General features: G+C 42.8%; 1 protein-coding gene across 1 annotated transcript in view; it reads left to right on the top strand.

The window, feature by feature from the left end:
- The window catches only part of kmt2d (lysine (K)-specific methyltransferase 2D), a 31,215-nt gene that overhangs the window by 2,674 nt on the left and 2,706 nt on the right, over positions 1 to 25,835 (top strand). The window contains exons 2-53 of the mRNA XM_065285622.2: positions 608 to 690; positions 1,074 to 1,185; positions 1,414 to 1,616; positions 1,958 to 2,067; positions 2,162 to 2,324; positions 2,408 to 2,579; positions 2,807 to 2,921; positions 3,282 to 3,463; positions 3,661 to 3,815; positions 5,085 to 5,231; positions 5,527 to 6,332; positions 6,421 to 6,543; positions 6,784 to 6,897; positions 6,983 to 7,087; positions 7,161 to 7,342; positions 7,437 to 7,601; positions 7,692 to 7,801; positions 7,882 to 7,923; positions 8,014 to 8,184; positions 8,343 to 8,531; positions 8,620 to 8,736; positions 10,070 to 10,327; positions 10,414 to 10,497; positions 10,587 to 10,673; positions 10,756 to 10,914; positions 11,000 to 11,084; positions 11,172 to 11,410; positions 11,785 to 11,858; positions 11,952 to 12,002; positions 12,093 to 13,697; positions 13,789 to 13,953; positions 14,113 to 14,240; positions 14,358 to 16,168; positions 16,275 to 16,398; positions 16,486 to 16,573; positions 16,650 to 16,710; positions 17,719 to 17,951; positions 18,038 to 20,974; positions 21,062 to 21,205; positions 21,477 to 21,641; positions 21,743 to 21,890; positions 21,987 to 22,068; positions 22,162 to 22,337; positions 22,420 to 22,544; positions 22,640 to 22,778; positions 22,874 to 22,989; positions 23,077 to 24,400; positions 24,485 to 24,621; positions 24,711 to 24,841; positions 25,151 to 25,436; positions 25,524 to 25,597; positions 25,681 to 25,789. Of these exons, the coding sequence (XP_065141694.1) occupies positions 642 to 690; positions 1,074 to 1,185; positions 1,414 to 1,616; positions 1,958 to 2,067; positions 2,162 to 2,324; positions 2,408 to 2,579; positions 2,807 to 2,921; positions 3,282 to 3,463; positions 3,661 to 3,815; positions 5,085 to 5,231; positions 5,527 to 6,332; positions 6,421 to 6,543; positions 6,784 to 6,897; positions 6,983 to 7,087; positions 7,161 to 7,342; positions 7,437 to 7,601; positions 7,692 to 7,801; positions 7,882 to 7,923; positions 8,014 to 8,184; positions 8,343 to 8,531; positions 8,620 to 8,736; positions 10,070 to 10,327; positions 10,414 to 10,497; positions 10,587 to 10,673; positions 10,756 to 10,914; positions 11,000 to 11,084; positions 11,172 to 11,410; positions 11,785 to 11,858; positions 11,952 to 12,002; positions 12,093 to 13,697; positions 13,789 to 13,953; positions 14,113 to 14,240; positions 14,358 to 16,168; positions 16,275 to 16,398; positions 16,486 to 16,573; positions 16,650 to 16,710; positions 17,719 to 17,951; positions 18,038 to 20,974; positions 21,062 to 21,205; positions 21,477 to 21,641; positions 21,743 to 21,890; positions 21,987 to 22,068; positions 22,162 to 22,337; positions 22,420 to 22,544; positions 22,640 to 22,778; positions 22,874 to 22,989; positions 23,077 to 24,400; positions 24,485 to 24,621; positions 24,711 to 24,841; positions 25,151 to 25,436; positions 25,524 to 25,597; positions 25,681 to 25,789 (14,877 nt within the window). The 5' untranslated portion in view covers positions 608 to 641. The remainder of the gene's footprint in view (positions 1 to 607; positions 691 to 1,073; positions 1,186 to 1,413; positions 1,617 to 1,957; positions 2,068 to 2,161; positions 2,325 to 2,407; positions 2,580 to 2,806; positions 2,922 to 3,281; positions 3,464 to 3,660; positions 3,816 to 5,084; positions 5,232 to 5,526; positions 6,333 to 6,420; positions 6,544 to 6,783; positions 6,898 to 6,982; positions 7,088 to 7,160; positions 7,343 to 7,436; positions 7,602 to 7,691; positions 7,802 to 7,881; positions 7,924 to 8,013; positions 8,185 to 8,342; positions 8,532 to 8,619; positions 8,737 to 10,069; positions 10,328 to 10,413; positions 10,498 to 10,586; positions 10,674 to 10,755; positions 10,915 to 10,999; positions 11,085 to 11,171; positions 11,411 to 11,784; positions 11,859 to 11,951; positions 12,003 to 12,092; positions 13,698 to 13,788; positions 13,954 to 14,112; positions 14,241 to 14,357; positions 16,169 to 16,274; positions 16,399 to 16,485; positions 16,574 to 16,649; positions 16,711 to 17,718; positions 17,952 to 18,037; positions 20,975 to 21,061; positions 21,206 to 21,476; positions 21,642 to 21,742; positions 21,891 to 21,986; positions 22,069 to 22,161; positions 22,338 to 22,419; positions 22,545 to 22,639; positions 22,779 to 22,873; positions 22,990 to 23,076; positions 24,401 to 24,484; positions 24,622 to 24,710; positions 24,842 to 25,150; positions 25,437 to 25,523; positions 25,598 to 25,680; positions 25,790 to 25,835) is intronic.

The raw sequence follows: 25,835 nt of genomic DNA, 5'->3' as shown, positions 1-25,835 counted from the left end.
GTGTTAGCCGCGTCCAGGCATTACTGTAAGCTTAGCAGAACGACGCAGCTGCAGGAACAGACAATTTTAACAAACCCACTAACCATTGTTTAAACATCAGCGTTGACAAAAACGGCGAGAATGCACCGAACACGTGAATCCACTTCATGGTTTGTCTTTATCAGTTGTTTTTTGCTGTGTTTTTCTTGTATGCAATAATGTTTGCGTAATTAGGTGTGGTGTAATGTGAAGTTTGCAGGATTATGCACATTTGCTACGCAGTTTCTGACTTGCCGCTGTATGACTAGACATTTATAAATGCAGCTGATCTGATAGGACGCAATATCCAAAGAGATGTTACCACCTGATAACTAGTCTAACTTTTCCTTTTTTGCTTTTATGAGGGTTAAACTTGTTAGCTAGTTAGCGTCTGTGTTGTATACACAAGCGCGCAAATCTAGTGTGTTTTGTAAAATTCCAGGTACAGTAACATGGTGGTGTCTTGGCTGTGCCCATTGCAAACTTGAATTTGTCTGAGCAAATCTGCTGTTTAGGTGATTCAAGCACGTGGGCTTTAGTTTGAATGATGTCACTGTCTTCACATCTAGACTTTGTTTATATGTTTTAGATCTCTGTAATAGAGATCTTCTTCAGGAGTAGGAATGGACGAGCAGAAATCAAACTGCGAAGAAAATGATTCAGAAACTGCAGGTTAGTATCTGAGCTCAATCTGAATGTTATTTTGGATTTCTTCAGCTGCTACGTTTTGTAAGAGCTTATAAGTGTGCTATTCAAATGTAATGTGTCTAAGCATGCATGCAAACCAATTATTTTAGTATGTGCTATATTCAAATCTATTTATGTCAAATGGGGATTGTACGGTATTTGATAAAATTATATAAACTACAATAATTTAAAGCAGAGATGGTATTTAATCTTGCACGGCAGTGATTATCATTCTCTAAAGAAAGCCTATCCTGCATCTGACCTTTACTTACATTCTCTGTGAGGGAACAGTGTTACATATGAATGATTTTTAAAGGGCACTTTCAAATGTGCATCATCGTAACTTACGGCTTCCATGTTCCTCACAGCTGATGATGGGACCCCTCCAAAGGAGAGCGTCCGGGTTGAGGGGGAACTGAGTGCACCTGTTGTTGCAGAGGACATCTCGGGCACTACTGTGGACACTTCCAGTTTATCAGCGTAAGGGCTATAAAATTTGCGGTTCACGTTGCTTTGCATAAAATATATGATATGCTCGATTGAACAGCTTGTTGTTAGAGGAAATGGTTATGTTCATTAAAAAGACCAACTGGGCACATGTTAAGCCACAGCTAATTTGAATATTCATTTGGCCCGTTCGATTGCAGTGAATTTTACTGAAGTATCACTGAGTTGTCAATATTTTTTAACTGTGTCTTTAATTTTTAGTGAGCCTGTCAGGGCCTGTGCTCTCTGTAATTGCGTGGAGCGTAGTCTGCATGGACAACGGGAACTCTGTTGTTTTGGACCCTCCTCTGATCGACCCAGCTTGGATTCCCCTGTCTCCTCTCTGCCAGCAGCTGGAAATGATGACTTGTCTTCCATTGGATTCTCTGAATCCACCTGTCTGGCATCACTCTTTGATGACACGGGTACAAAGAAATTAATTCGTTTAAATCATACTGATGTCATTAAAGATGTTCGTGTTTTGAGTCATGTTTCGGCCATTTTTCCAGTTCTTATCTCTTCATAGTTGTGTGGAAAAAGAGAGTTTAAGTCTGATTTGAGAGGGATGCCATGTGTTTGAAATTATGTAGCACATTCCTGTTTATGACTGTTGTAAAGAATATAAAAAATGTTGGCTGCTTTTGTATTATTGACGATATAGTTGATTCTGATCTGTGTTAATACATTTTGTGACGTGGATTGTTTAAACTCTTTTGTACTATTTAATTTTAGCATGTTAACTAACAATCTTTTCAATATGAAACAGGGAGCTGTTGGGTTCACCACTGGTGTGCTGTGTGGTCAGAGGGAGTGGAACAGTCTGAGGGTGAGGTGCTGATAAATGTGGATAAGGCAGTCATCTCAGGGATACAGCGGGTAGGCTGAGGCCATTTATTTATCAAAGCAATAATACTGCTTGATGGCACACAAATTAACCTGTCTTCCTTTTATCCATCCTTTTCCGTTTCAGCCATGTGATTATTGTAAGCGGATGGGTGCTACCATCCGGTGCCGGGCCGAAGGCTGCTCACGGTTCTACCACTTCCCCTGCTCAGCTGCGAGTGGATCGTTCCAGTCCATGAAGCAGCTGGCTCTCCTTTGTCCAGAGCACATAGACAAAGCTGAAGAAATTGGTACGGAGTTGTAGCTGAAGAGATTGATCTCATTGGTAAATAGTTTGGGTTGCTTCGATGACTGATGGTTGTTGATTTTGTAGCTGGAGAGGAGGCACGATGTGCAGTGTGTGACTCCACTGGAGACCTGTCGGGTCTGCTATACTGTACAGGCTGTGGGCAGCATTATCACGATGCCTGTCTGGAGATCATTGCCTCACCACTTCAGCGTTCTGGCTGGCAGTGTCCTGAATGCAAGGTGTGCCAGACCTGCAGGTATGTTTGAATGCTTACTCTTTTAAGTTTTTTTTTTTGGTGAATTTTAAGTGGAAGTTTGGTTTGTGTATTGTAAATTTTAATTTTTTTTCTCCTCGTTCTTGCAATGCCTATAGCCTTTGATGTTGCTGTGGCATTGAGAAATGTAGCAAAAAAATATAAAAAAAACAAAAGGTGATGTCATGACAGACTTTTTAGATAAAAGTTTCTTTATCTGTGGTATCCAGGCAACCAGGGGATGATTCAAAGATGCTGGTTTGTGATGCTTGTGACAAGGGCTACCATACTTTTTGTCTACTGCCAGCGATGGACTCCGTGCCCCCTGATTCGTGGAAGTGCAAAGTAAGCTAATTCCCATGACTCATTTTAACACGCCTTTCATCTGTGTAATATCACCATTTATGGCAGAATTCAGACCTGTTCAGTTTATTTACTTAGCAAAAGGCATGTGGCTCTTTGCTCCGGCCCAAAACTTCCCAAGAGAAATCACTGTTTTTTTCCAGCCAAAGTGCTGAAATCACATTGTTTAATTTGTCCTCACGTGTGTTATCCAAGCTTCTCATGATAGCCCTGGGAAACCATTGTGGCATGTTGTTGTGATGTCAGTTCATAGCAGATGTTTGGCCAATAGTAAAATGTGACGTTTGTGAGTAAAATCTCATTCTATTGGTTTGACTGACCTCATTTGCATGTGTGTTTTAGCGGTGCCGTGTCTGTATCGACTGTGGCGTGCGAGGGCTGAAGCTTCCTGGCTCAGAACAGTGGTTTGAGAGCTACATGGTATGCGAAGGCTGTCAGCGGAGGCGCACCTCCATCTGCGGTGTTTGCAGTAAAGCTACAGAGCCCTCTGTATTCCTGCAACATCGCTGTGCCATCTGCCACAGGTCAGTTTGTGCTTGGTCTCTCCTGGTATAAAGAACTGGCAGAGCTGTATAAAGTTCACTAAATGAAGTAGCTGGAATGAAGGTGACCTTTAAATATTCATTAGTGTAAAAAGCAAATTATTCCACAGACAGATTGGCTTTTATCGGTTTCTTGCATATTTAAATTCACATTTGTTTTTTGTTTTTGTCCTACGCAGATGGGTACACAGTGATTGTGCTTCTCTGTCAGGGTCTCCTGAGGAGAAATGCATCTGTGTGCTGTGCAAAGAAACCTCAGATGAGGTTCCAGTTGAGTCCGTGTCATCCACACAAGTAGATGAGAAGGCTGATTTAGAGGTGCCAATGGAGTTGGGTATGTTAGTTGGATGCAACCAATTTTTACTGGCATAATTTCTCAAATTTCAGAGAGATAAAATATTGTTATCAGGAATTAAATTGACAAAAGTCGTCCCTATCTGACAGGTATGTATATGTTATTTAAAAAGTAATTTCAGAGGAAGAACAAGTTATATTTTGATGAAAGTTGGTCTTTTTTTCCTTCTCAATTTGCATATTTATAAATCGCTCATCAGGACTGCAAATGTTTGTTTATTTAAAAAGATTCAATCTGTTTTAGTTTAATGTTTGTTCAACAGTTAAGCAAAACATGGTCTGGTCAAAGTGTCTGAATTTTGGGTTCCAAATTTATATCAATTTTATTGGTAGTCCGCTCTATGAAGAATTTTTGGGTATAATGTGTCACAGTTTACTTCATTTTGCTCTCCTCTATTTATTATACCATATTTTCTGGACTATAAGTTGTTCCCAAGTATAAGTCGCATCAGTCAAAAATGCATTTTGAAGAGGAAAAAACATATATATAAGTTGCACTGGACTATACGTCGCATTTATTTAGAAAATTATTTCACAAAATCCAAGCCAACAGACATTTAATATGGAAAGGCAAGTTGTTAAACTAAACAACAGAACAGCAGGCTGAATAGGTGTCCGTACATTTTAACGTAACATAAACAGTTATTTACACAATAGCATACAAGAACATACCTGGGAGGCTGAATAGGCTAAAGTTAACTCAGGTTTGTTAAATAAGGAGGCATCTAAAACTTTCTGGGGGGGGGGGTGCTCGAGGACCAGGATTGGGAAACACTGGGCTAAATTACCACGGCAAGCCAAATCAAGTTCAAAAAGGTCCTGAAATCATTCCGCATCACTGAATCCATTGAATTACATAAATAAAGGAGCAGCATAGAGCGGACTCTCGCAGTTGTAGGTGGTAATGGTTTTTCTTGGTTCATATGAAATAATTTTGATGTACAAGTCGCACCTGACTATAAGCTTCAGTACCTGCCAAACTATGAAAAAAGTGTGACTTGTAGTCCGGAAAATACGGTAGTGTCCTGCACCCCAAATAAATATAAAAAATTATATATGGTGTCTGAATAAATTTTTTTTTTTTTACTGTATATAGGAATTTTTTTATTTTTTACTAAATTTAGTAGCAATATTAGCTGCAAAATAACAATCAGACTGTTGTATTCATAACAGTTTTATTATGAATATTTTGTGAAATAAGTATTATAAAGTAATGTTAGATAAAAAACTAATATGTTTATCACTTTAGGGATGGAGTCTGAGGTTGATGAAACGAAAGAAGTTAAAGAAAGCATTATGGAAGAAGCATTACAACATGAGGATACTAAGGTCTTAACTGAGACTGTACACGGTCAAGTCTCTACAGAACAGCAGGACTCTATAGCTACTGTTGCAGGTAAAACAAAACCCAATGGGGGGGGTAGTGTGGTTAGAGAGTCAGGCTTGTAACCCAAAGGTCGCAGGTTCTGTGTTTGTCTGTTCTTAGACTTAGAATGTGACTTCTGCGTTTAACCCATCCTAGTGAGTAGTAAACACATGCACGCTAAGTTACCACACATTGGCCATTACGTCACTTTTAATTTCATTTTATACAAATAGCCATTAGTGTAACCATCACTGTCACAGCTTATTGATAGGAATTGAAAATATGAATGTGTTTTTGAGTTTAGCTTATATTTGTCTTTTTGCAGATGTTGTTGAAGAACAAAAAGAGGAGACCAGCAATGACACTGTGGTTGCAGAAGGCACTGAGGAAATATCAAAGGGCACTCAGGAATCTCCTGTGAAGGACAGCCCAGACAGCCCTGTCCCTGATACTACAGAGGCAGCCCAACTTAATGTGGATGATACTTGTACAGAAAGCCAAGATATATCGCAAGACGACAAGCATCCTCAACCAGAGACGGAGTTGAAAAGCAAAGAGGAGATCCCAGAAACAAAGCCTTTAACAAGCCCACGTTCTCAGTCTTCTCAAACCACACTCCCTGTTCCTGATGAGGCAGAGCCTGTTGCTATGGACATGGAGGAGGTGGGATCTGAGACCCGTCAGGAAGAGACAATAGAAGGTCCTGTTGCTTCTCGAACAGAAGTGCCCACTGCATCTGACACTGATGATAGAATGGGCCAGTCTGAGGATGATGAAGATGAGGAAGAGCAGGGGGTTGAAGAATCCCTAGAAGAGTCTCTCAATAAAAATGATAGTCAGGGGGAGGAGTCCAGAAATGAGATGCAAGAGATGGATATAAAGCCAGAGCTGGTCCTTGATGAGACATCTAATATGAGCCACGGTGATGGGAGCAGCAGTGGTTTTCTTGGCTCGCCAACTGAGGCGGATTCTCAGATGCTGTCCATGGACCTCAGCTTGGGGCCGGTTGGCAGGACTCGTTCTGATTCATTGCTCACCGAGACTGAGGACTCGTTGCCTTTTGATCCACTAAAACCAGATGGAGAGAAAGTGAAGCGTAGAGGTTCTCCAGGACGTTCACGAGTAAAACAGGTAGGATTTATACACCGTTTTTAATGTTGGATTTATTATTTTTATAGTATTAAACTAATGTTTAAACTTTAAATTTCTAAACTTTTAGGGTAGAGGCAGTGGTTTTCCGGGTAAACGGCGGCCACGTGGTGGTGGTGGCGGCGGAAGTGGTGGAAGAGGTCGTGGTCGGTCACGTCTTAAAGCAATGGCCTCTTGCATAGATGAGTTTATAGTGAGTTAGAACTTTTAAGTTCTTTATATACAGTCACTTCTTTCACTGTTTAATATTGACTTTAATGTTATTTGTTATGATTTGTTTACTTCAATGTAAACCATTACTAGTGTGTAATTGGATTTATAAAGATTAATCTGATGATTCATGATCATCATTTATTCATGTTTTAAAGTATACAAGATTGAAGTGACTCGCCTACTTAAAAAAATTAATCAAGTTAATTTGTAATATTTACAGTTAAGCATGACCACAGACACTGGACTTGGCAAGGAGGAGGAGGAGGTGGAGGATGACACCATGCAAAATACTGTGGTACTTTTCTCCAACACCGATAAGTTTGTCCTGCAGCAGGTAAGAATCAGGTTTCACACTGACTTGCTTGAAAAATTTACTTTTGCAAGGTATAAATCTGATTTAATGTTGTCTTATGGTACAGGACATGTGCGTAGTGTGTGGTAGTTTTGGACAAGGTGTGGAGGGCCAGCTTCTAGCCTGTGCGCAGTGTGCTCAATGTTATCATCCATACTGTGTGAACAGCAAGGTGGGCTTTAAAATTCTGGACATTCTGACAGCTTTTTTTTATGGATATCTAAATAAGTATTTTCCTTTTCTAGATCACCAAGATGATGTTGAGGAAAGGCTGGCGTTGTCTTGAGTGCATCGTGTGTGAGGTGTGCGGGAAGGCCTCTGATCCTGCCCGGTTGCTGCTTTGTGATGACTGTGATGTCAGCTATCACACTTACTGTTTGGACCCACCATTACAGACCGTGCCCAAAGGAGGCTGGAAATGCAAATGGTACTTCATGACTCACCTAAGTGCATACCTTACTGTGTTCGGAGTCTTTCCCAAAAACGTATGGTAACCAAAACCAACTCTTTGTACCGTACAGGTGTGTGTGCTGTATGCAGTGTGGTGCTAGTTCTCCAGGTTTCCACTGTGAGTGGCAAAATAACTACAATCACTGCGGCCCCTGCGCCAGTCTGGTAACGTGTCCCGTGTGTCGCGAGAACTTCATGGAGGAGGACCTGCTTCTGCAGTGTCAGCACTGCGACAGGTCGAGTTGTAAACAAATCATAAACTGTGGCATTAAAGGTGTATGAGATCGGTATGTAAATTTTGTGGTTTTGTTTGTCTGCGTTTGTAGATGGGTTCACGCTGTATGTGAGAGTCTTTACACTGAGGATGAGGTTGAACAAGCATCCGATGAAGGGTTTGCCTGCACAGCCTGTACACCATATGTACCCAGGCCAGTTGGTGAGTGGTGGTATTAATTGATGGTGTTTTATTCAAACCATAAGAAGTCATAATAACCATTGCTTGATTCTCTCTTTCAGTGGAGTCTCCTATGATGTCAGCCTTTAGAATTAAAGAAGCAGGTATGCATTTTGTACTTGTCATTTTAATAATGAATTTTGCTTTGTTTGTGTTTATTAATGTGACTATTTGTTTCTCCGTTCCCTGTTCAGAGCCACAGTTTTTTCGGCTGGAGGGTGTCTGGCTCACAGAGACGGGCATGTCTTTATTGCGGAGCATCTCCATGTCACCCCTGCACAAACGCAGGCAGCGCCGGTCTCGACTTGGCACCCTGTGTATTGATGAGCTGAAAGAAGGCGAGGCAGATGGTGACGAGAGTAAAGGTTAGTTAAATTATATTTCTATTATACTTATATCTTTGTTGCCTCAGTTTATACTTTTGCGCAGTGTTTACAAATGTTTAAAGAACATGGTTTATATTAAGTTATGAAAAATAACAATTGCAGGTCACTGTGAATGTAAATAACAACTAATGTTATAGGGGGTGCAGAAGCGATGGAATGCGAGCACAAGCTGGAGGCCCCTGGAAGCCCAGACAGAGATGGAGGAGTGGACAGAGAGATGGGAGCAGATGGAGGTGTAGAGGGCATGGCTGACTGTGACGCTCTCAAAGGTGGAGCAGAGGAAACTGAAGATGGAAAGAAAAGAAAGCGTAAACCATACAGACCAGGTGACGGAGACGCTGTTTTCTAAGGGCTTTTGTAGCGTTTAGTGCTTGAAAACATTCAAGTGTTAATAAAGTGATTTTTCATTTGTAGGGATTGGTGGATTTATGGTCCGACAGAGAAAATGTCACACACGAATGAGGAGAAGTCTGTCTGCCTCTGGTGATGCTGCTCCCGAAGGTCAAACAGTTGAAGGAAAACTTGAGGAAGGCAAGTGTGCTAAAGGGCACTCGGCACTGCTCCAGTGCATCATATGGCATTTTTCCATTGCATAGTACTCCACGGTTTGGTTTGGGTCAGGTCAGCTCACCTCACTTTGGCTTGGTTAGCTTGGGGAGTGATTATAGGCGTGTTGTTATATTTGCGCTGCCTACTGCTGTGACATCTTACAAGTTAGAGCGTCGTTTTACATTTCCAAACATTCATATATTTCTCAGTCAGCCGCGAATTTAAAATTGACCATCACAAAAAGATGTTTGCACATCGCGTTTATCACTACCTCTGTATCACATGACAGTTTCTGTACAACACCCGTGGCGTCAGGCGACGCGCTCCGCTGAGCCTCATTTAAGTTGCATTTAAGCATAGATGCGGACATGCACGTCACGAATGTGGTGCGACAAACTGCAAGTCTGGAAAAAATTTGGTGTGGAGGTACTGATTCTCAACCTGTGAATGTTTTTCATCGTTAAAAGGGAGTTTAGGAACTTGTAGCCGAGTATAGATGACAAGATGTTTGCTCAACACAGCGCAAGCTAGCATGAAGGTAAAGCTAATCTTTTACATTATAGTGATGAAGCTGGTAGTGAGGATTCTCTCAGACCAATCATTGACCTACAGTGTTTTCGCATCACACTTTGGTATCTGCTTGGGTCGCTTGGAACCCCAACCGAGGTGGTACCAAAAAAGTAGTATTGGATACTGCATACTGCACCCAGTGGAAAAGCTCAAAAGTAAGCTGACCCAAACCAAACTGTGGGTTACTACCCCAATGGAGCCACTGTTTTAGCCCCGCCCAAATAATCCTGAACACAGAAATGTGGAAAAACTGTTTAACAGTCTAACTCCACAATTCAATACTACATAGTTCAGTCTTTGTAATTTGTGTTTCAGCAATGCATTTCTAACATTTATGATGTGTTTACAAAGCCGCCTGGTGGAGCCAGAGAAATGGATTTGTTTGCGTTTATGAATTTTAATTTCTGTGGTTAACACACAAGATCATTTAGAAAAGTAAGAAAGGAAAATGTGAAGGCTAGGCACTTGTTTGGATGACACTCAATACAGAATAAGTGGACAGGGATAGATTTCTAAAGCAGGACGTCTTGTTTTTTGGTTTAAGTCTTATGGAAAACTGCTCCAAAATGCACAGGGAATACAAACCCTTAATTAGGTCAGCAGTAGTTAAAAATAATACTTTCTGGATGTAATGCATGTAGAGAGTTTGACTCGCAGAATGGAAAAGTAAGATTGAACTGAAATTAAATTAATTGATCTGTTGAGACCATCAAATCTTTTATTTTTTTTTATTTTTTTTGAGTAGGTCCCCATCCGGACATACCTCTAGATGTCTCAGAAGCAAAGACAACAGAGGGAGAGGCAGAGCAAGCCAAGAAGCGCAGAGGGAGAAAGAAAAGCAAATTGGAAGACATGTTTCCTGCATACCTGCAAGAGGCTTTCTTTGGAAAGACATTACTCGATCAGAGTAAGAGAGCATTTCTTGCCCCTCCAGTCCAAAGACATATGCAGGGCATTCCAAGGCCTCCACTCCCTGGACACGGAGCCAGAAATACAGATCAAGGTTAACCTATATGCTAAATAGTGTTTGAGAGAGGAAAATGTAAATTTGGTTTGAGTTAAACATTTCTTTTATTATATTTGTTACAGTTGAGGCCACAGTCAGGCCAACATGTCCTCCCATGGAACTAAAGCAAGAGGGTGGAGTATCCAAGCCTCCAGGGGATGAAACGGGTAGGGTTTTTTAGGTTGAAGGTCTAGGTCGTTAGAAATTGTTTTATGAATGTAATTAGAACATGCCTAACTTGCATAACATTTTATAGGAGTAGTACCAGGAGCAAGTGGGCAACTTTCCAACAAAGATCAGCGATCAGGTGATGTACCTGGATCTGACAAACAGAAGAATGAAGGTAAGTGCTATTTATAAGCTGAGAAATACTGTAACCCTACTGTCAAGCTTACTTAAAACACTCACTTCCTTCTGCCTTCTAGATCTGCCTCAAAGACTAGAAAGTCAGGACTCAGAGCAGTTCTTCAAAAAGGTTCTGGGACCCACTGAGGGGAGCACCGTAAGTGGTGTGCTTCAGTCTAGCATTAAGCCTGAGAGTGAACCAAATCAGATTGGTTTGCCACACAGAAACCTCCTTCCAGGTATGCTTGAATATTTCAAACGTTATTTACATACATTCTTTTTTTATACCTGCATACATTTAAAATATCATTATTTAACCTCCAGGTGCTTCCCTATCTGGTGCACTGCCTTCGACTGGTATGATGGACACGTTTCCAGGTCTCTCCCAGTCACCCTTTTTTGACATGCGGTAAGCATTAGAACATTATGTTCTGTTCTTCTCTGCTACCTTTTGGAGTTTTTTCTTATGTTTATTTTGTTGTTGTTCGCCTCCCAGTGATCGAAGTGGTCTCTTCAGCCCTGATCAGGATGAGGATAGTCCATGGGCAACACCATCCACTCCAGCTACCCCTTCCACTCCCCCAACTCCTACTGAACAGGAGGGTGATGGCCTCTCATACAATCAACGCAGCCTGCAGCGCTGGGAAAAGGATGAGGAATTAGGAAATCTGTCTACCATCTCCCCTGTACTTTATGCTAACATGAACTTCCCAAGTCTTAAGCAGGACTACCCAGGTTAGTATCAAACTGGCTTTTATGGTTGCATCATATTATACACTTCCAGTTCTGCCAACTTCCAAAAATATGTCTTGGTTTAAATCTTGTTTGCTAACTTGAAATCAGTGTTAATTTTGATTAATGGCATTCTGGCATCTGACTAAATGTGACTCCGCTTGGGAAAACCCACCTTATGTCAAAGACTTGTGTCAAAACAATGAGTGAAATCAAACTTTGATGCCAGGGGCCTGTATTTTACAGGCAGGGTCACAAATAGCATTTTTACTTTTTAATAATGAGTTAACTTTTTTATTAGTTCAAGTAAGTTAATTAAATAAGATGCAAATGTCAAAATACTTTGTTAGGTCATAAGTATTTCTTTTATTTTGCAGATTGGGCTAGTCGCTGCAAACAAATAATGAAGATTTGGAGGAAGGTATCAGCTGCAGACAAAGTTCCTTATCTGGTAGGTGGTAGTTTGAAACTTCAGCTTCATTTTGAATCACTTCAGCACTTTTTTTTTCTAAACTTTCTTGTCTTTTGTCCCTTAACCATTTAGCAAAAGGCCAAAGATAATAGAGCTGCTCAGAGAATAAATAAGGCACAAAAGGTAAGCGTCCACTTTAAATACACTTTATGGTGTATAAAGAAGATCACTTAAGTGATTGTATTTTAATTAATTTTTTTTCATTCACAACAGCAAGCAGAGAGTCAAGTATGTCGGCCTATCAAAACTGAACCAGGTCGTATAAAAGGGGAGCGTCCTAATCTGCACCTTCAAATTCCCCCACCCTCATGCTCTGTTTCAAATCCCTCCCAGCCAAGCTCTGCTGAGAGTCCATATCCTCTCGCCCCAGACTCTGCATCTTCAGCCTTCTTTTCTGACGGACCCCTCAAAACTCCATGCTCAGCTGATGATCCGTTTTCTAAACTTCCTTCTCAGTCTCCACACCTTCAGTCTCAGCCATCCACTCCATACTCACATCCTTCTTCCAGCCCCTTGCAGGGCTCTTCCTCAGGTTATCCTTTGCCTGGCCCACAGGGTGCTACTCAGGGACGGTTAGCCAATTTCAGCTCCCTTGACATGCAACCAGGGACTCCTTGTAGAGCCCAGCAGTTTGACCCATTCTTTAGACCACAGCACCAAATCCACAAACCACAACAGTCCCCTCAGGAGGCCTTCGGTCCACCTGAGAGTCCTCGACCTAGGGCAGTTGGCCCTGGAGATTCTCCAATGTTCTCGCCACCCCATACAGCTCATTGTGGTGACTTTTACCGTGGCCAGCATGGAGCTGTCCGACAAGAGCACGCTTCTTCTCCATCACCATCTGGTATAGCTTCTTCACCTGCTGGGATGGGCCCAAATAGGGGAGAAGTTAGTGCCCCCTCTCCACGTTCGTTTAGCAGACCAGACTTAAGCGCTGGTTCTCCTGCTAGTTTAGAATCTGGAGATGGGTTATTTAAAGCGCCCATGACACCTCGTATGCATCAGGGGGATGCAGGTAGCTTGTCTGTTTCCCACCCCCCAGGTGCCTCTCCTAGTCATAGTTCTGAGAGCTACCGCCAATCTCCTTCCTCATTCACTGATCCTTACGCCCAGCATCCCCTTACACCACGACCTCAATCAAGTGACAGCTCCTCTCCTCTGCCCCAGAGGCTTACTGCACCTCAGCAGGAAACATATTCAAGAATGCCTTCAAGTCCTCAGTCACAAGGCAGTTGTCAGTCACCTCTCACACCAGGAGCCATTTCCAATGATGTACTTTCTGTTCAGTCACCTGGCACGCCACGCTTCCAGTCTCCAGACCCTTATTCTCGCCCACCTTCACGACCGCAGTCCAGAGATCCCTATGGCTCGATGCATAAACCCCCTCGCCCAAGTTCTGTAGCACCAGAAAGTAACCCCCATTTTAGAGGCTCGCCTCATCCAAACCAACCCAGCCAGCAACCTCCCTGCTCAACCTCAGTTGCTGATCCACTCTCTGGAAAGCCACCTGCTTTTAGCTGCAGTCCCAGTATGGGGCTTCAAATCGGCCAGCAAGTAGTTGGCCAGCAGCAGATGAATACTCCTCTGCAAGCTCAGGTTCACCTCCAGCAGCCACAGTCCCAGAATCAACCAGTGGGTGCTGATTTTAACTCAAGAATAGCACTTTCATCTGGAAACCAGGATACAGTCTCTGTGCGGTCATCAGATGCTTCACATTTACCCACCATGCCAGGGACACATGATTTGCCTGAGCTACCAGCTGGTCAGGATCCAGCTCTCATGAGTCTTAGTCCATCTGAGTTAGAAAAGCACAGACAGGTAAATGGTGCAACAAGTTGATTTGCAAACTTTTCAGTAGATTTGTGGGGTAGATTTATAATGGTACTATTTGTGTTTTGTCTTAATACAGAGGCAACGTTTAAGAGAATTTTTGATACGACAAAAAGTGCAGAGAAATTTACGTCAAGAAAAGGAAACAACTGTTGTAAGTAATCCTGCCCCAAATTGGCAAGTAGGGGAAATGACAGGCTTTCAGCAAGACAAAACCCAACGAGCACCACCTCCTTACCCTCAGGTATAACACAATGCTAGTAATTGCATTATAATTGCATACTTGTATTTGTAATGGGATATTAATATTTTTTATGAGTTACACAAACAATATGACCAATTATATGACTAATAACTAAAAATGTGTTTTACATATCATAACATCATTGCTTTATGCTTACAGGACAGAGCTGTGGTTGCTCAGGGAGCCATTGCCAGCAGAATGCCTCTGCCAGTGGGAGCTATAGATGAGAAGCTCTGTCGCCCCCCTCCTCCTGGGACACCAGCATCTCTGGATCCCAATGCATTAAGGTACAGTAAACTGACATAATGTTACTGGTTTCTGTTGCACAGTGAGTTATCTTTTTACTCCACTGTACTTTTTACTTTCTCAAATAAACTTTGTTTTTAACGTGAATTCCCTTGTAGGCAAGCTGTGCCCAGTATTTCTCAGGGGATGTATTCTCGTCCACCTTTTCCTGCACAATGGCAAAACCAAGGTGCTCCACGGAGATTCCCGCAACCATCTATGATAGAAGGTGTTCCACGGCAGCATCTTAATAATCCCATTAACAATCCTCTCAACGTACAGAATATGCCTATACAAAATATTTCCAATCCTTTGGCAGTGGTACCAGGCTCTGGAGAGGCAGTACAAAGCTGTGTATCGGGAGCTCCACCTCAGTTCATAGAGTTGCGACATAATTCCCAGCGGATGCAACTGGGTCCTCAGTTTATGCAAAGGGCACCTATACCAAGACCACGACTGTTTCATCCACAACAGGAAATTAATCCTGCATTTGCTCAGCAGACTTTACCCCAATCTCTTGATACTTCAGCCGAAGGGATCCGTGATCCCAGACTCGGGTTACAACAGGGTGGCATGAACCTATTGATGCAACAACAAAGCAATGTGCCCCCTCCTCAAACACAACTACAGCCTCAACAGGTGCCAAATACCACCCCCAAAACATCAATTTCTCACACTACTACTCAACAGCTTTCTCATACAAGTACAATAGGAGGGCAACAGACTGTTGTCAATCCAGTTGACATACCCGATTCTGACCTGGTGGATGCATTTGCTCCCAAAGGACTGAGTGATACAGTGGCAGAAACAGGAGTAGAAGATGATGATCTTGCTACTCTCGACCTGGATCCAGATAAAGGGGATGATGATTTGGGAAACCTTGACAATCTTGAGACCAATGATCCTCATTTGGATGATCTTCTCAACAGTGATGAATTTGATTTGCTAGCTTACACTGACCCTATGCTTGATCAGGGTGATCCCAAAGATGTTTTCTCAGATCAGTTACGACTTGTTGAAGCAGAGGGGGAAGGATCAGGGTCCTCTGCTAATGTGGAAATCAAGATAGAAGAGAAACCAAAAGCTGGGCTAACTTCCCAAGATACACACACTGCTAGTCAACCACCTTTAAAGACTGAGAGTTCTTCTACTAATACTATAAGCTCTCCTAAGGTAGAGCCTGATGCCATTAGACTGTCCTCTGTAAAACTTGAAGACAAGGGTCTGGTTGAACAACAACGATCAGGACTAACTTCTGCTAAAGATGATATAGGGGAAGCTGTCTCTGCGTTGCTCAGTGAGACAAAGGCTTCTAATCAAGAGACATCAACTGCTTCGTTGAGCACGGTCCGTTTGGGTGGTCTGCCTTTTCCTTTACCCAGCCAACAAGATACAATTTCTTTCTCATCAGATGCACCTCATCCAGACCTGGGTGCTAATCCACTTGGATTGCCAGATACTGGGCACCACTCCACAGCAGAAGTAGAAAGTTCCTTGGAAGCAAGTGAACTTCCTTTGTTAATACAAGATCTTTTGGAACATGAAAAGAAGGAACTTCAAAAACAGCAACAACACTTAAGTGCTCTACAGGGTGGAATGGGTAGTCAGCTTCACAACATTCAGAGTCCTCAACAGCCGGGGCAAAATCAAATCATGATGTCACAGCACCACCATCCATCCCAGGCCCTTGTGCCTCAAGCAGGTATGGTGCCCAGGCCACCTCATATGTTACAGCAACAGCAGCAGAGGTTAATTGGTGGTACTGGCCCTTCACCACCTCATGCAGCAATGGGACCACAGCAGCAAGGCGTGATACGAAGTGGACAGACTGGCAGAATACACCCTGGTCTTGCTTCTCAGCAGCAGTCAGCACCATCTCCACAAGTTGTTAAACCGCAGAATTTGCCCAGCAACTTTTTCCCAGATAAAGGTGAGTTGAAATAGGCTCCAACAACTTTGTGTGGTTGGCGTTCTGTAGTTCATAATAATCTGTATATTATTGTAATAACTCACTGAGTTGATTTTTTTTTTTTTAGATTTGGATAAATTCATGACAGATGACATAATGGATCCTATTGCTAAAGCAAAAATGGTGGCTCTAAAAGGGATTAAAAGGGTGCTGGCTCAAGATCCTATTGGTGTATCACCTGTGATGAATAGGTACCTCTAATGTCTTTATTAAACTGCTTTATAAAAAAAATTATTTCAGTTTTACATTTAATAACGTTTGAATATTTTCAACTTTAGGCAGCAAGTATCTCTTTTGGCCCAGAGACTAACCTCAGTCCCAGGAAGTGAGGATCCTCAGGCTCAGCTGGCACCTGGGTCTTCCAAGGTACATTTTGTTTTCTCCATCTTAAATTCATCATAAATTTGAAGTTTATGTCTTACACTTATTCCTGTTATTTCAGGAGGGAGAAGGTAGTGACCAAGTTCAAGCAAGACCAAATCCTCCACAATTTGGCATTATCAGTACGTGTTGCCCATTCTATTTTTGCAAAAAACATCCTTTATTTATTGTATTTGATGCTTTTCCCTATATAAATTAACTGATTTATCATCCTATGATTTTGGTGATCTAAAAACAGATGGGCTTTGGACATTTAAGACTAATTTTGATGTTTTGTGGCTACAGAAATTTGTCAGGTTTCCACTATAAAAGTGCATTGGGTGATGTTTTTTTTTTTTGTTAAAATAAACATTTTATTACTGGGTGCATAAATATCTGTGTTAACGGGGACATATCATGAAAATTTGACTTTCCATGTTTAAGTGCTATAATTGGGTCTGCAGTGCTTCTATTAAGCTAGAAAATTTGAAAAAGAACAACCCAGTAATTTTGTTTGTGTAAACCATTCTCTGCAAGCATGTGAAAAAAAAAGGTAATTGAAATGTGTCTCCCCTTGTGATGTTATAAGGGGATAATACCACCCCTTAATCTGCACTATCCAGAGGTCAGCTCATTTGTATTTAAAAGGAAAAACCCAAAAATTGCACATTTTGCTCACACCTACAAAGTGGCAATTTAAGCATGCTATAATTTAAACCCCTGGGGAGTCAGCTGACATTGGCTTAACTTAGCACCCTCTTCTATGCGTTACATTATTACTACGCTCGCTAGTATGGTTTAATCTTAGCCACTGTATTTGGCTGCTTATGTTGTCCATCGGTTTTTCTTTGTTTTCTCCTGCATCTCTTAATGTAAAGTTGCTTTTAAACAATTGGGTAAAGCGTTATATAAATTAAATTTATTTGAGTAATAAATTATCTATATGTTATCAAAGTCAAATACACTAATATTAATAATTTTAAGAAGTCATGTCAGGGATGGCAGGAAATTGGTGAGAATGTTCTGTAGTCCACCTTTAATGTCCGTTTTCTTTATTCTATCTGTTTCATGCATTGTTAAGATCATAGGACCCAGTTTTCTTTAACAGCATAAAATAAATATTGCTAATTTTGTGCCATCAAACTCAACAGATGACGCTGAACAGCACCAATATGAAGAATGGCTTGTGCACACACAGCAGTTGCTACAAATGCAGTTGAAATTCTTAGAGGAGCAGATTGGGGCACATCGCAAGTCTCGTAAAGCTCTGTGTGCCAAGCAGCGTACTGCAAAAAAAGCTGGACGTGAATTTGCAGAAGCAGATGCTGAAAAGCTCAAAATGGTCACAGAGGAACAGAGTAAGATCCAGAAACAGTTAGACCAGGTATGCTAAACAACTTCATGAGCAATGTGAGGTTTTGTCTTCTTTCGAGTCATTCTGAATATGACACAATGTTTTTGGTTTTCCAGGTGCGTAAGCAACAAAAGGAGCACACCAATCTTATAGCAGAGTATAAGAGTAAACAGCAGCAGCATCAGCAAGGGCCCTCCATGCTAGCTCCTGGGCCCTCAACACAGGCGCCCCACATGATTTCCAAGATGCCTGGACAAATGATGATGGGTCAACAGGGAGGACCAGTTATTGGTCAAACACCTGGAGGGATTCCTCCAGGTGGGATGCCTCAAGGAGGGATGGCTCAGGGAGGAGTGCCTCAAGGAGGAGTGCCTCAAGGAGGGATGCCAATTAGAATGCCACAAATGCAACCATTTAGTGGAGCCCAGCCTCCTATTCCACTTGGTACTGTGCAACCGGTCCCACCTCCTGGTTTTTTTCCACAAGGCCCTGGAACACAAGGAGCAGACCCAAGAGTTATACAGGAGAGACAGTTACAGCATAGGATGCAAATGGTCCAAAAATTGCAGCAGCAACAACAACAGCAGCAGTTAATGATTGGGCAGCAGCCAGTGTCACATCAAACTCCGCAACCTGGTATAATGAACCAACAGCCTGGAGCCATGGGTAACCAACCAGCCCAGGTTTTAATGGGAAATACAATGATGGGACAGCAACAGCAACCAAACTTACAACAGGGATTAATGAATAACCAGCAAGGCTTAATGCAGGCTCCTCCCGGTATGATGGGTAACCAGGTTATTGGACAGACGCAACATAATGTCATGAACCAGTCGATGGCTCAGGCTTCAAATATGATGGCTGGCCAACCACAGGGCATGGTGGGTAATCAGCAGATTGTTCAGCAGCTTCAGAGACCTCAGGGTTTGATAGATCAGCATGGACCAGGTGTACAACATGTTGTTAGGGGGCCACCAACCCAACTTACACCTCAACAGCAAAGTGTAATGGCTCAGCGCATACTCATGTCACAGCAGCAACAAAAAAACTTTGCTCAGCTTCAACAGCAGCAAATTTCACTACAAAAACAACAGTCACAGACTGGTCCATCACCATCAGAAACTCCACCATCAGGAAGCACTCAAGGAGCTGAGAATTTGCAACAGGGGGTTCAGGGTCTGTCCCAAGACATTCCGAATCCTGTCCAAAAAGATGGAGGCATACTTAGTCCAAAAACTCCCCCCAAACAAGGTGGACCACCTACACCAATTCAGATGCAACAGCAAGGGTCCAGTGGAGAACAGCAGTGTGTTGCTGGACAGCCACAACAACCCCATGCTTTTCTAAGTCAGCAACAACATACAGCACAACAGCAACCAAAACAGAACACTGGAGTTCCAGAACAACATGGTTTTGTGAGCAACCAGCAGGCTGGTGTACCACCACAGCAACAACAGATGCTACTTCAGACACCGAATGCCATACAAATTAAACAGGAAGATAATCAAATGTCCTTCATGGCCCAGCAGCAAGGTAGTCAAATTGTTATGCACCAACCACCAGATGTGCTTGGCAAGAATAGTGGTCAGTCTCAAACTACAATGACTGGTGTTGCAAATCAACAACAGCAAGCCATGTTGACCCAAATGGGGATGCCTAGAGGTCAACAGGTGATGATGGCTCAGAGGCCTGGTGTTCCCTCAGGGCAAATACGTCCCCCTATTAACATTCAAGCCTTCATTGCGCAGAACCCACAGCTGCGTCATCTAACTCCCAACCAGCAGTTGCAGCACATTCAGGCAATGATTGCTCAACGACACTTACAGCAAGGCCAGATGCTAAGAATGCAAGGTCAGGGTCAAATGCGCCCCCAGGTCCCACAGGGTCTAACAGTTGGTCCACGAATTGTAGGTCAGGAAGCACAACAGCAACACCACTTTGGATTGGCAGGCAAACAATGTCCAGCTGTCATGCCACAGCAACCAGGATCAATGGTACACCCATCTGGTATGGCACCACAGTATCATCAAGGTGTTGTGGGGACTTCACAAGGACCCTCACAACAGTACATAAATAATGCTCAGCAGCAGCAGATGTTACAACAGCAGCACCAGATGATGAGGGGTCAAGTGCCCAGGCCAGTAATGGGTCCAGTTCGTACCACAGCACCCGGACAAATGCCTAGGCCCCTTTCTCCTCGACAGTTAATGGGTAAGGGTTCTCCTGGAAGTCCGCTCTCCAATCAGCAAAGGCTTGTGAGAATGTCTCAAACTCCACCGGGTGCCCAGCATCTTCAGCAGCAATCATCTCATATGGCAACAGCCCTGAGCCCCTTTCAAGCCTCACCATCTCATGCAGGATCTCCTGCAGGGTCATCTGCCCCAGAAGCAGGTTCCAGCCCAGCATCTTTAAATAAACCAGAGCCAGGGTCTATCTCCCTCTCCAGTCACTTGTCTTCACCCTCTAGGCCAGACAGTGTTGCTGGAAAAAATAGCCCCTTCAGCCAGACAGGGGCATCAACTGCTTCACCTCTGAGATCTCCAATTGCCAAGCCTCAATGCCTCAATTCTGAAGCACTTGCAGCTCCTGTTCCACTCAATGGTCCATCTCCTCAGCGGACACAGAACCTACCACAAGTATCAAGTGCTACCCAAGTATCTCAGTCAACACCACTGCCAGGTGAAATTTGCAAAATTACGCTACAGAACATCAAACAAGAGCCACGTGAAGTCCAATGTGACGGTGGAAGTAGTGTAGAAGCCCATTCTAATATAATTAAGAGAGAAATTGCTGGGGAGGCAGTCAGTGTGAACAGTGCCACTTCTATTGGGAACTCTGTTCCAAGCCCTAGAAATCAAGCAGGAGATCTTGGATCCCAAATCCAAAGAACAGAGACAGGCCAACAGCTACTGCAGAAACTCCTCCGAACAAAAAACTTACAAATGGCATCCCAGAGGTCCACAGATGGTATTCATAATGAAATTAATGGTCACATCAATAGCAAGTTGGCAATGCTGGAGCAGAAACTTCAAGGAACTCCAAGAAACATGGAGGTATGGTCCTAGAAGTCATTTTATGATGCATAGGAGAGCATTGTCAAATTATCTTGCAGTTAATTTCTTTCAATACCTATTTTTCAGGATCTGCAGTCATTGACTAAAAGAGCCCCAATAGTCAAGGCAAAGCGTACTGCAAAAGCTGGAGAGCGTGGTCCAAACTCTCGTAAGAAAACAAAAAAAGAAGAGACTGGAAAAACTGAGGCAATAATGAAGCAACTGAAGCAGGTTTGTGGCATCTTTTTGTAATCCTACATAATGTAAATAAAACCTTGATATATTGAATGTTGACCAAGTAAGGCCATTTCAAAGATTGAAAGTGAAATCAATGATTTAAATCAAACTTGAATTTCAAATAAAAGTGAGCCTTTGGCCTGTATTTCACTAGCAGGGTCACATATCATTTAAACAAAAATGTTGCGTCATTTCATGTTGTTACCATTGATTAATGTTGGGATTAGTATTGTTTTTCATTATTTTTTTTGTTGTTGACCCACAGGGACTTTCTCTTCTTCCTCTGATGGAGCCATCCATTACTGCTAGTTTGGATTTGTTTGCTCCTTTTGGCAGCAGCCCAGCCAATGCCAAGACTCAGTTGAAAGGCTCTTTTGGAAATGCAATTTTGGACAATATTCCGGACTACTATTCACAGCTTCTTACAAAGGTGCACTTCAGTTTTTTTTCCTTTTGAGCAATTTTCAGTTTTTGCTTTTTTCCAAAATTCTCAGTTTCATATTATAAAATCTTTGCTACCTTTTCCTATAGAACAACCTTAGCAATCCTCCAACACCACCTTCTTCACTTCCCCCTACTCCACCCCCCTCTGTACAGCACAAACTTCTCAACGGGGTGACCGCTGTGGAAGAAATAGCAGAAGGTCAGAAAGAGACCGAGGCATCAGAAGATACCATGGGTAAGGCATAGTATTGCTTAAAGACAATGTACTTTTTGGAAAGTAAAATAAAATTGTGTAAAATCTCATAATTAACATTCCTCGTCGTATTTGTAGGTTCTGTTTCAGAGGAAGTCAAGAGTGTAGATATACTTGCTGCTCTCCCTACTCCTCCACATAATCAGAACGAAGATATACGGTAAAGTACTGAAATATACGAAAGAGAATGATCCACACAACATTCTTTATTAGTGTGTGTAAATGTTTTTGCTAATGGATTTTATTAATTTAGGATGGAGAGTGATGATGATAGTGAAGCTCCAGATAGCATTGTGCCTGCATCCTCACCTGAAAGCCAGCTAGGTGACGAGACAACTCGCTTTCCCCATTTATTGGATCCTAAGGAAGAAGAGGATGATAGGACAATCTCACCTGCTATTCCTATTATTCCACGTTCTGCCATTCCCAGTATGTGGCACAGATAAAAAATGTTTTTGTACATGTATTTCATGATTGACTTGGCTCACCTGATGATCTATACTATGTTCAGGTTTCTCTGAGACAAAACCATTCGAATCAGTGGGTGGAAAGGTTGTACCATCGTCCAGCCAGTGGGATAAAGCCAAAAGCAATGAAGTGTCTGTTACATTCATGCTTTCGTCAGCTGCAGCTAAGGTATGTATATCTCTAAATGTCTAAACACCTATGAAAGCAATACATGAAGTTGTGTAATAGCATTAAGTGTTGTTTTTTCCTCCTCTTCTTAACAGAATCTTAACACGGTGATGTTAGCGGTTGCTCAGCTCCTACAAATACGTATGCCAAATTCATATGAGGTGGCTTTTCCCCAGAGTCCAGGTACTGCAGGTGTTGTGCCAGGGAAAGTACCGGACCCCTCCTCCCTTCCAGGTAACGTGTGCTATCTTTCTGAATGGCTTTGAGTTTGGCTCAATGTATGTTAGTTTTCTGGTTTAAAAATATTCTTAATTTATTTTAACATTCAGACATAAAAACAAACCCTTCAGCAAGCCATGATGCAGAGTGGCTTAGGCAGTTTGATGTGTCTCTCCCAGGGTGTACCCTAAGAAAACAAGTCGACATTTTGTCTATCATCAAACAGGTGAATTTTCTGACATTTATTTTCTTGGGATTTCATTTTAATAGTCACAGTGTATTGAGAAAAAAGATTTTTCCTTTTTTTTTTTAGGAATGCCAAGACCAAGAAGATAGACCTGCACAGCACTGTTACATGACAAACGTCTCAGATCTTGATGTGCGACATCTGCCTGTTATTCCTGTGGAGGTATCTCCACCTCCATCGCCATCTCCACCTTCGCCTCCATCGCGTGCTGTAGTTGAACCAGAAAACATCACTCAACCCGAGTCCAAACCTGAACCGGACTCTAATGTTCAATCTACATCATCCTCTCCTTCAAGCCCGAGCGCCCCAGTCAAGGCGGAACCTGAGAGTGATATTGTCAAAACAGAGTCTCACAACATCCCAGTTACGATGGCGTCCGAATCTCAAGAACCTGTTGTTCTCCCGCCAGCTGCTCCATCTGAAGAACAACCCTCTGTTCCGGCTAGCTCTCCTTCTCCTCTGGACTCCCCCACTATAGAGATCAAAACCATCAAGCACCGTAGCAGACCCCTTTCTGACGAAGAGGAAGAACGCCCCAAGATCAAAAAATGGAAGGGTCTGAGGTGGAAGCGTCTCCAGATAGTTATCACCATTCGCAAAGGTGGGTCCAAGAAAGAGAGCAGTCGTGAAGTTTCTGAGCTAATGGAGCGTCTTCGCATTACGCTAAAACCAGACAAGCTCCCTCGAGACAAGCGCAAGTGCTGTTTCTGCCACGAAGAGGGAGACGGCGCCACAGACGGTCCTGCACGTCTTCTTAACATTGATGTTGATCTGTGGGTGCATCTCAATTGTGCTCTTTGGTCAACAGAGGTGTATGAGACTCTAGGTGGGGCTCTTATGAACGTGGAGGTCGCCCTTCGCCGTGGTTTGCGGACACGGTGTGCGTACTGTCAGAAGACGGGTGCCACAAACAGCTGCAACCGCCTGCGCTGCCCCAATGTCTATCATTTTGCCTGTGCCATTCGAGCACGTTGCATGTTTTTCAAAGACAAGACTATGCTCTGCACCCAGCACAAGCTCAAAGGCCCCAGCGAAGAGGAGCTTAGCAGTTTTGCCGTGTTTCGACGTGTCTACATCGAACGTGATGAGGTGAAGCAGATTGCCAGCATCCTGCAGCGCGGTGACCGCATTCACATGTTCCGTGTAGGTGGGCTCATCTTTCATGCCGTGGGTCAGCTCTTGCCTTCTCAGATGGCTGTTTTTCATTCACCCACTGCTATTTTCCCTGTGGGCTACGAGGCCACACGTATTTACTGGAGCACTCGTGTGCCAAACCGTCGGTGCCGCTACCGCTGCCGCATCAGCGAGCAGGATTGCAGGCCGCTGTTTGAAGTACGTGTGCTTGAGCATGGATACGAAGACTTGCACTTCCGAGATGACACTCCAGATGGTACGTACATTGCTGCGTTTGTTTTCTGAAATAATCATTACTTTCATTATTGCAGTATAATAATATCATACCTATCCTCCTCAGGCATCTGGTCCAAGATTGTGCAGCAGGTTGCCAAACTGCGTGAGGAAGCAGCCATGTTGAAGCTTTTCACTGAACATGTCAAGGGTGAAGAAATGTATGGACTTACTGTGCACGCGGTGATGCGAATAACTGAATCGGTAAGAGCTTAGTAACTTATTTAATATTTTTAATATCATATGTACAGAGTTATTAAATAATTTATGTAATGCATACCTGTTTCCTGTAGCTTCCTGGTGTGGAAAATTGTCAAGATTACTCATTCAGATATGGACGCCATCCTCTCATGGAGCTTCCTCTCATGATCAACCCTACAGGCTGTGCACGATCAGAACCCAAAATACTCACACACTGCAAAAGGTAATAAACGTTAAGTTTGGTGTACCCTATATCTCAAGCGTAGTGCTTACAACACTAATATTATGGGTTCAACTCTAGGGAATGCATGAACAAATGACGTTGTGTAAAAATATATGACCAAGTAAGATCGATGAGAGCATCAAAGTTTGATTTCACAATCTCGTAACTAGATCAGGACTTAAGCCTGGATTTCACAGACAGGGTCAAAAATAACCCAAATGTACCCCAAAATAAACTTTGACATGAAAAAGTACACTAGAGATGTCCTAATGAATGGATCTAACGTACTTATATTCTTCTCCTCCTCAGGCCTCATACTCTTAACAGCACAAGCGTGTCCAAAGCCTATCAGAGCACATTTACTGGGGAGATCAACACCCCTTACAGCAAACAGTTTGTTCATTCCAAATCTTCTCAATACCGTCGACTGAAGACCGAGTGGAAGAACAACGTGTACCTGGCCCGCTCTCGCATTCAAGGACTGGGTCTGTACGCCGCTAAAGACCTTGAAAAACACACCATGGTCATCGAGTACATCGGCACCATCATTCGCAACGAAGTGGCAAATCGCCGAGAAAAGATTTACGAGGAACAGGTTTGTAGAGGCCAAGCCTTACCATTTTTTCCCCATATGCCATGTGATTTGCTTTTCATCTTCACTTTGTTGTTTTTCTACAACCAGAACCGTGGGATCTACATGTTCCGTATCAATAACGAACATGTGATTGACGCCACCTTAACAGGTGGTCCTGCTCGGTAAGCAGTCATATTCTCTATACTTATTAAGTAAAATGTGTGGCTTGGGCTTTTTATTTTAATCTTACTGTTTATTCCCCCAGTTATGTCAATCATTCGTGCGCACCCAATTGTGTTGCGGAAGTCGTGACATTTGACAAAGAAGACAAAATCATCATCATTTCTAGCCGCAGGATCCCAAAGGGTGAAGAGGTAAGTACGATAATACAATACAACGGCACTGTTGTTTCCCCTATAA

This window comes from Paramisgurnus dabryanus, chromosome 21 (genome assembly GCF_030506205.2).
Source record: "Paramisgurnus dabryanus chromosome 21, PD_genome_1.1, whole genome shotgun sequence".
Taxonomy (NCBI): Eukaryota; Metazoa; Chordata; class Actinopteri; order Cypriniformes; family Cobitidae; genus Paramisgurnus; species Paramisgurnus dabryanus.
Note: the sequence above shows the minus strand (reverse complement) of the source record. Positions and strands in the feature narration are given on the sequence as shown.